Here is a 12,427-nt window from a genome sequence, read left to right as displayed (position 1 = left end):
CTCCCTCTCGACACTCGGTGCAACCGCTTATCGTGGTGTGGATCACATTGACATAGATTAACTTTTTCTGCGTCTGAAAGACTTTTACCATGCTTAGTTAGTTTTTGGCCCTGCGGGGTGTAACATTTAAGTTTTATTTTGAACAGTTTGATGTATTTTGGTCTGGTTCTGGTGCCAGCCGTATTTTGCTTTTGAACTTAAGTATTTTCTGGTGGATATATCTTTGTGTCGTACCGTTTCTGGTGCTTTGATTTGTGCATGCACGTCGTTTGTTTGGCCATCGCTGTTTGATTGCTAGCTAAGGGGTCTAGAATGCCCACTCGTCTAGAGGAGTCAAGCTTGCGTGGGTACTAATGCATCGCGGGAGGCTGGTTGTCCCGGTTGTACGTGCTTAGCCACGGACACACGCCTTCTGTAGTGAATACAGACTCTGCCAGATTAGTTTGCATTTTATTCTCTTGGCCATTTATTTGAAATAAATAAAAAGGGATTCTATACTTAAAACATTCAAAGTGGTTTTGTAACTTAAAATTTATTAGAATTAAAATTCAAATAAGGTTGTTTCAGAACCAAAAATGTTAAATTCAGAAATAACATTTAGAACCAGCAAAGTATTCAGAGTCAGAAAATATTCAGAGCCAGAAAAATATTTAGAGCAGAAAAATATTTAGAGATAGAGAAATATTTTTAGACAGAGAAATATTTAGAGCCAGAAAAATATTTAAAGCAATATCTAGCACCTGGCTGAGCTGTATCTGGTAGGCTGAGTACCCAGTTGCTGACCATGCTGGTGACTTAAGTGAAATACTTTTTCAAGTGGGTGATATTCCAGGATCTGGGAACCATTTGCCCTTCCATAGTCATGAGTCGGTAGGCTCCATTTCCAACTGTGCTCTCCACTTGGTATGGCCCTTCCCAGTTGTAGGCGAATTTTCCCGCTTCTTTGGTTCTTGGTATTCTAAAAGACTTTCCTCGGACCGGATCTCCCCCCGCGTGGTTCTTACTTTTACATTCTTGTTATATCTTCTAGCCACGATCTGCGGTAGGAAGCCATCCCGATCCGGCGCCGTTACGAGTTCATCTATCGTGTCCGGGCCTTGCCATTTCCACCGATTCCGATCTTCTGTTATACATCCATATCTGGGTTGGGACCCTAAATTCGGATGGAATGATCGTATACACTCGAACACCAGGCTGAAGGAGTTTGTCCCGTTGCAACCTTGGGTGTCGTTACGTCGACCAGGAGAACCGAGATAGCTCTTACGCCCATTTACCCCCAATCTCCTCCAGCTTCTTTTTCAAGTTTTCGACGATAATCTTATTGCTGGATTCAGCTTGTCCGTTGGACTGGGGGTTCCTAGGAGTAGATTTCTGCAATGAGATATTCCACCTAGCACAAAAATCTTCTGTCTTATTTCCAATGAATTGGGACCCATTATCACATATAATCTCAGATGGAATGCCAAACCTGCATATGATTTTGCGTTTAATGAAGGATATCACCTGGGTTTCTTTAACCTGGGAGGATGATTCTGCTTCTATCCATTTGGAGAAGTAGTCCGTCATGGCGAGCATATAGACTTTGTTTCCTGGTGCTCTGGGTAGTGGTCCCACGATGTCCATTCCCCACTTCATGAAGGGCCATGGTGAGATAACGTCGATGCGCAGAGGCTCTGTGGTGGTGGGCGACGTGGCGTGCCTCTGACAAGCGTCACATCTTTTTGCGAATTCCATGGCATCTTTACGCATTGTGGGCCAGAAGTATCCCTGCCTCAGTGACTTGTTGGACAGGCTCTTTCCCCCTGCATGGTTTCCACATTCTCCACTATGGAGAGCATGCAAAACAGTCTGAGACTCTTCCCGATCCAGGCATCTGAGGTAGGGTCCAGCAAGGGATTTCCTGAACAGAACACCATCAATTAGTATGAATCTAGATGCTCTCATTTTGAAGCTCCTTACCTCCTTTTTATCTGCTTTGGCGGATATCATTCTGACCAATCCGGTATGGTTTCCTCCGATCTAGAGCATTTTCTTCCTGCTGGTCTGCGCACACCGCTCGCTTCTGCTAAGATTTTAGTGTTGCTGGCTCCAGCACGTGGACAATTGGTTTTGTGGAGATGGCTCCTGCTTTGACGGTTGCCCCCAGGGTGGCTAGTGCGTCTGCTTCTGCATTCTGATCCCTGGGGATTTGCTTGATGTTGAACGTGACAAATCTGATTTTTAGCTCCTTTTCTACGTCTAGGTATGCCATCATCCTGGGATCCCTGGCCTCATAGAAACCATTAACATGGTTAACTATAAGCTTAGAATCACTGTAAACCTGGAGGTGTCTGATTTTCAGATCCAGTGCCAGCTTCAGACCCAGGATCAATGCCTCATATTCTGCTTCGTTGTTTGTGGCTTTGAATTCACATCGCACAGCCTGGACGATGAGATCTCCCTGGGGTGACAGTCCTACTCCTGCTCCTTTGGCATTGGAGGCTCCGTCCATATGTAGCTCCCATACTTGTTCCCCTTTATCTTCTTCCAGACTCAGAATGTCCTGTTCTGCCTGGGTCTGGAGAGCTAGGCAGAAGTCAGACACAAAGTCTTCTAGAGCCTGAGACTTTATGGCCGTACGGGGTTCAAACTTCAAATTGTAACCGCTCAAGTGCACGGACCATTTAGCCATCCTCCCTGACAATTCTTGTTTTCTCATGATGGTCTTAAGAGGATAGTTAGTTATCACAGAAATTGTATGAGACTCGAAGTAGGGACGCAATTTATAAGATGCAGTAACTAGTGCAAGGATAAGTTTTTCTAGTGACGTGTACCGGTCTCCGCCGGAAGCGAGACTTGCGACGTAATACACCGGGTCTTTGTGATCCTTCCTGCTCTCGCACTAGTTGCCGCACCGATCGCTACTTCGTGGATCGACAGACGGGAATAGTGGCTCTCCCGGTTACGCTTGACGGGAGTGGTGGGGTCTTTGAGATAACGTTTGACTCTGAAATGCTCTCACATGTTCCTCCGTCCACTCGAATCTCTGGCTCTTTCTAAGTACATCGTAAAACAGCCTGCATCTGTCCGAGGATCTGGATATGAATTTGTTAAGGGCTGCCACTCTTCCGGTCGGTATTTGGGGACGTCTTTCGGTTTTCGTGGTGACTCCGGTGCAGAATTGCTCGATTTGTTCGATCTTTGGCACTACTACAATAACCATTAAGGAGAACGGTCAAGCACCGTTCTAAATGCATCTTTCAACCGGCTCAGGCTGGCGCGTTCTCTTTGATATATGAGAACGGTTGGTAAATGGTCAACCCGTGCTCGTTGTTATTTCAAATAGCACGGTTGCTAAAGGGAACCGCTCTCATTGATATTTCAAACAACACGGGTGTAAAAGGGGACCGGGCTCTTTGTTAAGGCGTTCTCTTTGACAAAGGTGTTTGGCGCCATTGTTGAACCTTTTCAAAGAGAATGGGGGATGATACAACCATCCTGTTTGTTAAGGCGTGCTCTATGATATACCATTTGGCGCCATTGTTGTACCATTTCAAATAGAACAGGTTTAACAATTAACCGTTCTCTTTGAAAAGTGATTTTTTTTATATTTCCTTTTTCATTGTAATTCCTACACGATTGAATCGTATATAGCTCATATAAGAATTAAGCCTGCATTAAAATTCAGAAACTCCAGCATATTTTACGCAACAAATTTTTTTGGAATTAACAAGGACAAATCCTTGAAAAAATATACATCGTTAATGTTTGTAGTAGCGCATAGGCTACAAACGTACTTTCATACTTACAAAATATAACTAAAAATCCTTGAATCGTTATTACTTAGTAGCATGTAAGTGCAAAAATAATTGAACATCAAAAAATTGTAATCGTCTTCATCCATAATTACTTTTCGGCTTAAAATTGAGTGTGAATTCAGCCCAAACATTCCGCACCTCGTCGATTTGCTTAACCGTATATGTCTTTGGGGCGTTAAGCATGACCTATATATATAGGACATCCAAAAATTTAGTTAATACGCTATATATATGACGTGTAAAGTAAAGCAATTAATAAGATGGAGATTATAATAAGCAAAGCGATGAAAATAATTGAAACGAAGAAAAAAAATACATACATTTGGGGTAATATTAATATATCTATATCGACAAATATAATACCCGCATAATACGCTCCCAAACCCATATACATATGTTATATCTACTCCGACAAAAAACAGGCCAAAATAAAGCCTGATGCAAAAACTGGCGAGAATGCAAATACTGGAGAAAATCAGCACTAAATGCTACATCAACAAATCAGATGCTGCACATTCACATGATGCACCAACAGACCAAAAGCTACACAAACTGATCAGGTGCCGAGCGATAAAGGCTAAAGCAGGAAGTACCTCAGATCAAGGCTCAACCCTAAGACTAAAAAATAGGGGTGAGATTTAGGAATCACAGATTCCGTAAGAGCTCGATATGCGGCACATTCAGATGATGCACGCACCAACAAACCAAAATCCATCAAATTTGACATGATTCAACTATAGTCTAAGTAGTCTATCAGGTGACCGCAGCTACATCATGATGCACGCACCAACAGACCAAAAACATTGAACACAACTGACAACTATATACTTCCATTACCCTTCGAATGCATCAAAAGAGACAACACCTAACTCCAAATCAGAAAGTTTCACTAAATGCTACATACACAAATTGAATTTTTTCCTAATAAATATTGACAATATAAAAGATATACCTTAATTATTCTCCAAGTAATTGGTTTTGCCTCGAGCCCTGCAAGTGGATCGATAGAGTTTCTTTTCCCGAAGGCTCTGTATTTGATTTAACTAAAATAAGTCGTTATGTCAAACATAATTCAAATCACGCACTAACATGTAATATACATGATTTACCTATTAATTATTTCCATGATAAACTATCGAGGCTTCGTATACCCAGCAGGATCACACCAATACACAATACTTTCAAATGGAATAATTGCAGCCAACATCCAATGATCACTTTGATTAAAAAAAGAGGACAATGAGAAAATTTCACGTAAATAGCCAGGCATAAATAAATAGAAGTTCGAAAATGGGAAGCTTTATGTATACCTTTCGTGATAAGCTGCAAATATCAGTTTTCGACCCCTGCCACACTCCGTACATGTCATAGCTCTAGGTAAGGGTTATCTTCTTCAAGACCGTCTTCAATTAACCGATCTCGTAATATTTTTTCTAATTCATCATCATCAAACTCGTCAGCGGACACAGAATTCATATCACAAGAATTCATATCCCAGTCCGAATCTTCCGGTGAGTCGATACCTTTTTCTATAGGAAGACTTCCCCCCTCAATCTCAGTCTCTCCCATATTTTCCTCCATTTTCTGTACCACTCTAGACTCCCCATGAAACCTCCAAAGTTTATACTTTGAAATAAATTTATTCTTTTCTAAATGGATTTTAACATCCGAGAAGTTCATATATTTGATATTCAGACACATTTCACAAGGGCATGGCATATTAGACTTGTCTTTCACATTCTTTCTAACAAATTTATAAAATTCAGCTAAACCGGCATCATATTTAGGATCACATCTTTTCCCATCCATCATCCACGTACGATCCATATTGGTCTATATAATAGAAAAAAGCAACTAATATTACAATTATATTTAATTTGACACTATCAGTTTATGTAAAGAGTTTCTCGGCTCAATTATTACCATCGTCAATATAAAATCATGTTGTCAAAACCAAATTAGATCATTATACGTGTTTGGGCTAAAAATAGCATAATAGAAAAGGCCCATTTGATAAGATAAAGATTACAAAAGAGGTGGTAAGGAGAAAGGGAGTCCGCGGTCAGAAAAAGGGGAGATGGGCATGAGAAGGATCAAGAGCCCGTCAAAAGAAGGTGCCCGCGTTAGGAAAAGGAGTGTTAGGGAGAAGTTAAGGAGAAGTCAGGGAGAAGTTAGGGAGATTGGGGAGAATTGGTAAAAGAGTTCGGGTTTGGAAAGAAGTCCTTATGGAAATAATATTCCCTTTCCATATTCGAGGTAGGACATGTCTAGGGTTCTTACCCTATAAATAGCCAAGGAAGCAAATCAAAGAGGAGATCCAAGACAACTCATTCAACACATCCGTATTCATTCATACAACAATAATCAAGATCATATCTCAGCAAATAATATACGCTCATTCTGGATCTTGCGGGCTGGCGCCTAGGGCCGGCGGGATTAGCTACGCATCACAATTGTAATCATTCTCCAATTCATATAGTGCAATACTTGGCAGGGTACCGTCCCTCCCGCGGTTGTTCCCACATTGGGTTTTCCGCGTCACCAAAATCTTACGTGTCAATTTACATTACGTACTTTATTTTTTCCGTTTACCTATTGACATACAAATCATCATACAATCGACCAACGAATATAGACTACATTGACCCTAATTAATCGATTTGGTTAAAAATACCTAAACAATACGTATCAATGTTTTTTTTCTGAAATTAAAGCTTTATGGACCAATAATGTGTATCAGGAAGAAATCAGCTTACAGAACGCGCCAAGTATTTCTAGTACTTCAGCCGTGGAGAAATCAGGAAGAAAGCAAACCACCAACAAGAAGGACGAGAGATACAGACCATATGGGAGGGAAGTCAACAGAATCGAGGAAAACCAGCTACTCCCCACCCTGGCAGAGTATGGATTCACTACAGGTATCGGAGGAATCTTGAAGGCGCTCAGAGAGATGGGAAATGGAGTCAGGTGGCCCAACCCATCAGTAGAAGAGCAAGCTTGGAGAAAGGATAGCAAAAAGAAGTGTGAATTCCATCGTGATATCGGACACAATACTGAGGATTGCTACACATTGAGAAGAGAGATCAAGCGCCTGTCAGACGAACAAGGAAAGCCGAGCCATCTGTTACCACGTGGGGGCAAGCGGCGGGATAAGGTAGGCTCATGGCCGGGAACCCACCCACATGCACTAAAATTATAAACGTGATAACAAAGCTCGGACTTAAGCGGCTGACATACTCAGCAGACCAAGAGACATGCCACCGAGACCAAAGGAGACAGCCAACCAACTCTTGTAGAATTTCTCACAACGACCTGCCCGCCATGAAGCTTTGATGAAGGAGATACATACGATGAACGAGAACACCATGATGCACTTATTATCACCTTGTCAATGGCCAATTGCACGAAGAAAGGTCTTGGTAGATACGGAAGCTCGGTCAACTTAATCATCTTTGAAAACCATAGAGAACATGGGATTCAAATGAGAAGGATTCTGAGAGAAGACTATCCCGCTAGTAGGCTTCGAGGGAGAAACACCAACTCGCTAGGTGAGATAATCATCCCCACCTATGTGGGAGGAGTCAACAAGCAAGTCAGGTACCTGGTTATAGATGGCCCCTCTACTTACAACGTCGTCCTAGGAAGACCATGGCTGCACCAGATGAAAGCAGTCCTTTCAACATATCACCAGTGCATAAAGTTCCCTACCCCATGGGGAGTAGAAACGATAAGAAGAGATCAGGAGGAAGCTAGAGGTCGCTACAAGAAGGCACTCAAGTGCACCGCCACCCTCCCACATAGCAATTACTGAAGCGGCCTATCCAGACGAATACATCGAGCCCCCAAGCAGAAGAGCCGGATCGGATTAACCCGGACAAGCCGCACCCGGAGAGAACCGTGCTCATTGGAGCAGGATGTACATGAAGCTTACGACAGCAGCTAGTCAAGTTCTTACAAGATAACATGGATTGCTTTGCATGGTCATACGATGATATGATAGGCATAGATCCATCCATCATAACACATAAGCTTAACGTGGACCCAAAGTGTAAACCCATCCAACAGAAGGAGAAAGTTTGCGGCGAGAGAAAATAAGGTAATCAACCAGGAAGTAGACAGACTGCTGGCAAAGAAAGAAGATAAGAGAAGTGAAATACCCAGAATGGTTGTCTAATGTAGTGGTGGTGCCTAAAAAGAATGGGAAGTGGAGAGTATGTGTGGACTTCACTGATCTCAACAAAGCATGTCCTAAAGATCCATTCCCGCTGCCTCATATTGATGCAATGGTAGATGCAACAACTGGACACGAGATGCTAACATTTCGGATGCATGGAGTGGATACAATCGGATCAAGATGGATCCTGCAGGACCAGAGAAGACATCATTTATGTCCGAAAGAGGAATATATTGCTACAACGTCATGCCGTTCGGCCTAAAGAATGCAGGCTCCACATATCAAAGGTTGGTTAACCGCATGTTCAAAGAGCAGATAGGAAGAACCATGGAGGTGTACATTGATGACATGGTGGTGAAATCGAAAAGCCAAAGATCATATGTGACATCTGGCGAAACATTCAAGACCCTCAGGGAATACAAGATGAAATTAAACCCATCTAAATGCACCTTCGGGGTGTCTTCTGGCAAATTCTTGGGCTATATCGTAACTCAGAGAGGAATAGAAGCCAGCATCGAGCAGATCAAAGCTATCTTACAGCTGGAATCACCCGAGAAACCTAAGGATGTTCAAAGACTAGCTGGAAAGGTAGCAGCCCTGAACAGGTTCATTTCAAGATCTTCGACAAATGCGAGGCTATTTTACGTGCTAAGGAAAAGCCGGAAGTTTGAGCGGACCGGCCGAACACGAGCAATCCTTCGAGACCTGAAGCACTATCTCAAGAAATTCCCGCCACTCGTTGTCAAAACCAAAGCCAGGTGAACCATTATTCCTATACCTAGCTGTCACAGAAGTAGCAGTGAGTGCTGTCCTGGTCAGAGAGCAAGAAAAGGAGCAGAAGCCAGTGTACTACGTAAGCAAGTCTCTGCTGCCGGCAGAGACCAGGTACACATATCTTGAAAAGTTAGTACTAGCATTGGTAGTAGAATCTCGCAAACTGCGTCCCTATTTTGAGTCACACATCATACATGTTGTGACAAACTACCCGCTAAAAGCTATCATGAGGAGGCCTGAGCTATCAGGAAGAATGTCTAAATGGTTTGTACACCTCAATGGATACGACATCCAATACGACCCTAGAACAAAGAATCAAATCACGAGCACTTTGCCGACCGTGTCGACTTCATCCGGCCATCCGAGAATCCGGCGACATCGAGATCCTCACTTTAGAAGGAAGCAAGCGAGACGTGTCCGCGGATGCATATCGACGGAGCCTCCAACCAAAGGGGGACAGGCGTAGGATTAATTTTGCGATCACCACAGGGAGATCTGATAGCGCAAGCTGTAAGATGTGAATTCAAGGCAACCAACAATGAAACAGAATACGAGCCTTGATATTGGGAATGAAGCTAGCACTGGAGTCAGGGGTCAGACACCTGCTCATATCCAGTGACTCCTTGTTAATAGTCAACCACGTGAATGATGAGTTTATAGCCAGAGATTCGAAGATGATAGCATACCTAAAAGTAGCAAAGGAATTAAAACAAAAATTCGAATCTTGCAAGCTTAAACAGGTCCCCAGAGATCGAACGTGGAAGCGACGCCCAGCAACCCCGGGGGCAACATTCAAGCCAACAGAGCTATCCAAAGATTCCAATAGCACATATCTTTGGAACCCTCTATCCGTAAGGAAGACGAAATAGACAGGGGTGAACTGGAGGATCCACAAAGCAAAAAGGAAATCCAAGCAGTTACAGAGGAAGGTGAGAGCTCTCGGTCAAACGGGCAGACGCTTGACCAGGTAGCCGATCCAGCAGACGACTGACGCACACCTTACCTAGACTGGCTGCGCCATAACAAGCTACCAGATGATAAGAAGAAAGTAAGAGCTTTTAGAATAAAGGCCTCCAGATTCATACTTATTGATGATATATTATTCAGAAAATCGCTAGCAGGCCCCTACCTACGGTGCCTGGACAAGGAAGAAGCGCAGATCGTGTTACATGCTCTCCACGGGCGAATGTGGAAACCATGCGGGGGCGAGTCCGGCAAATAAAGCACTTAGACAGGGATATTATTGGCCTTCAATGAAAGCAGATGCAGCAGAGTATGCACGAAAATGTGATGCCTGCCAGCGCTCAGCGCCCATGATCCACCAGCCAGCGGAGCCTCTGCTCCCTATCATCTCTCCTTGGCCATTCATGGCATGGGGCATGGACATAGTAGGCCCCCTACCACGGGCCACGGAAATGTAACCCGGATGCTAGCAATGACAGATTACTTCTCCAAGTGGATAGAGGCAGAAGCATTCACGGAGGTAAAAGACAAACAAGTCATTTCATTCATAAAACGAAACATCGTTTGCAGATTTGGTATCCCATCAGAAATCATATGTGACAATGGCTCACAATTCATCTCCAACGATACCGAGGATACTTTGTGCCGGTGGAATATCACCTTAAAAAAGTCGCACCTAGGACTCCAAAGTCCAATGGACAAGTGAATCCAAAGAATAAAATTATTATGGACAATCGAGAAGGAGGTTACGGGAGTTAGGAGGAAAGTGGGCGGATGAGTTGCCACTAGTGTTATGGTCCGACGTAACGACGCCAAAGGTAGCAACAGTCAAACACCCTTCGATCCGGTGTTTGGCGCGAAGCGGTCATTCCATCGAAGTTCTAATTCCCACTCACGGTATGAAAATATGACGAGGGAACCGAACAATGCGGACATGACCGAAGCCTGGACACACTGACGAGCCGCGAGCAAGCGCAAAAATCCGTCCGGTCGCCTACAAACGATCGGTGGCCGGGAGTTACAACAAGAATGTGAAAGTCGACTCACTGGAGGTAGGAGACCTAGTTCTCCGAGAGGTGTTTCAAAACACCAAAAATCGAAAAGCGAGTGCAAATTCGCCTACAAATGGGAAGGACCATACCGTAGAAGGAGTTGTTGGCCATGGCGCATCTGATCGATGACTATGGACAGTCAAATCATACAACGCCCATGGAATATACTTCACCTGAAGAGATATTACTTTTAATAATAAGTAGACTCTAGCTTTCAGAATAATGTACTGTGAGAAGCCAAATCATTTTTAAAATAAAAATTCGGTAGTAGGCATACTGCCAGTATCACTCTTATTTCTGGTATCTTTAAGTTATTTTTTTAAACTTTAAACTACTATTGGATGGTGTGGTCTGGCAGCGTCCTGGGACCACAATTGCTCTGGTAACCCATGAGATGGCGACATGTACTTCACATCATTTTTATAGATTTTCTTATTTTTAGGCTTCTCTAAGCACATCACTTTGAATTCTGGTATCTATGGTACTTTGAAATGATGTCTAGCAGGACTGTTAACTGCCAACGTGGGGTGACAAGGCACACGGCACTCCAACATGCCCAACCTATTTTCTCCACAAGGAGCACCCTCACCAAAGTGACCGTGGAACATACGAAAGGGAGCCTGGCCGACGGTGAATACGCTTATCCAAATACCCCCGATACCACCCCCTGGACGTAGCTCGCACTAATCGCACTTAATCGGGGCCCCAAAGATGCATGCAAAAACGAACATGGAACGTAGGGATATCTCGCTACCGTAATCCCGCAGTCGTCTCCATCTGGTCCTAGAAAGACGATAAAATTGCCTCAATGACGCCCCTGTTGCCATTAAATGAGATGAACACACCTTGCGTCATGAACAAGGTTAAGTAGTCCAAAAACTGCGGCATATGCCTAAATCAGCCATTCGGCTGACACGACAGCTAGCTTGGTCTGGGTCAGTCTTTTCAGGCTGACCAGGCTGGTCTAAATCAGCCTCCTAGGTTGACACAGCCACTCCTCCTTACATTGCGGCATACGCCTAAATCGACCATCGGTCGACACGGCAGACTAGCCGAGTCATAACGTTATCCTTTTCAGGGTGACAGGACTCGCCTAAATCAGTCAAACAGACTGACACGGCATAAACTTCCTAAAAACAGGGAAGATAAACAACAAACACACGATATGTAAGCTAAAACCTTGCCAAACTATGACAAGGGGCATTTCAAAATATGGCCAAAATACGGCCCCAAGTTTAACCGCCACCCCGGCGAGCAAACACAAGAACAAGTTTAAAACTTACAAAGTCTCGCCACCTCCGGGGCCGGCCGCAAAAAGTTTATCAAAACATAAAAATTTAATTATCGGTCACATTAATGACCTCCACCTCCTGCATCCCTTCGCCTGCCGACCTCTCATTTCGTGTACCGCTCACTGAGAATCCTCGGCCGCCATAGCTCCCCGAGCTCGTCGCAAGAAATCCCGGGACATTCCAAAGATCACCCCCGGCTGCTGCTCGGCCCAACGCAGAGAATTCACCTCACCAACCTCGGGCATCAAGATACTCGGATCGGGTTGAGCGGGGTAGAGCATCTCCAGCTGCTTCTCCTCTTCCTCTATGGTCTGCTGAGTGGGAGCCTCCTCAAGGGCAGCACGCATCCCACTGATCTTTCCCCGCCAGGTAGCA

The 12,427-nt window shown here is 44.0% G+C and overlaps 1 protein-coding gene across 1 annotated transcript; it reads right to left on the bottom strand.

Annotated features, from left to right (window-relative positions):
• Positions 1 to 2,065: 2,065 nt before the first annotated feature.
• Positions 2,066 to 2,698, bottom strand: LOC141618525 (uncharacterized). The gene has a single exon (XM_074435631.1). The coding sequence runs from the start codon at positions 2,696 to 2,698 to the stop codon at positions 2,066 to 2,068; it is 633 nt and encodes a 210-aa protein (XP_074291732.1).
• Positions 2,699 to 12,427: the final 9,729 nt, after the last annotated feature.

This window comes from Silene latifolia, chromosome X (genome assembly GCF_048544455.1).
Source record: "Silene latifolia isolate original U9 population chromosome X, ASM4854445v1, whole genome shotgun sequence".
In the NCBI taxonomy this organism is placed as follows: domain Eukaryota; kingdom Viridiplantae; phylum Streptophyta; class Magnoliopsida; order Caryophyllales; family Caryophyllaceae; genus Silene; species Silene latifolia.
Note: the sequence above shows the minus strand (reverse complement) of the source record. Positions and strands in the feature narration are given on the sequence as shown.

Bases quoted from the DNA above. Each gene is read 5' to 3' on its own strand.
- LOC141618525 (XM_074435631.1), bottom strand. From the start codon at position 2,698: ATGAGAAAACAAGAATTGTCAGGGAGGATGGCTAAATGGTCCGTGCAC.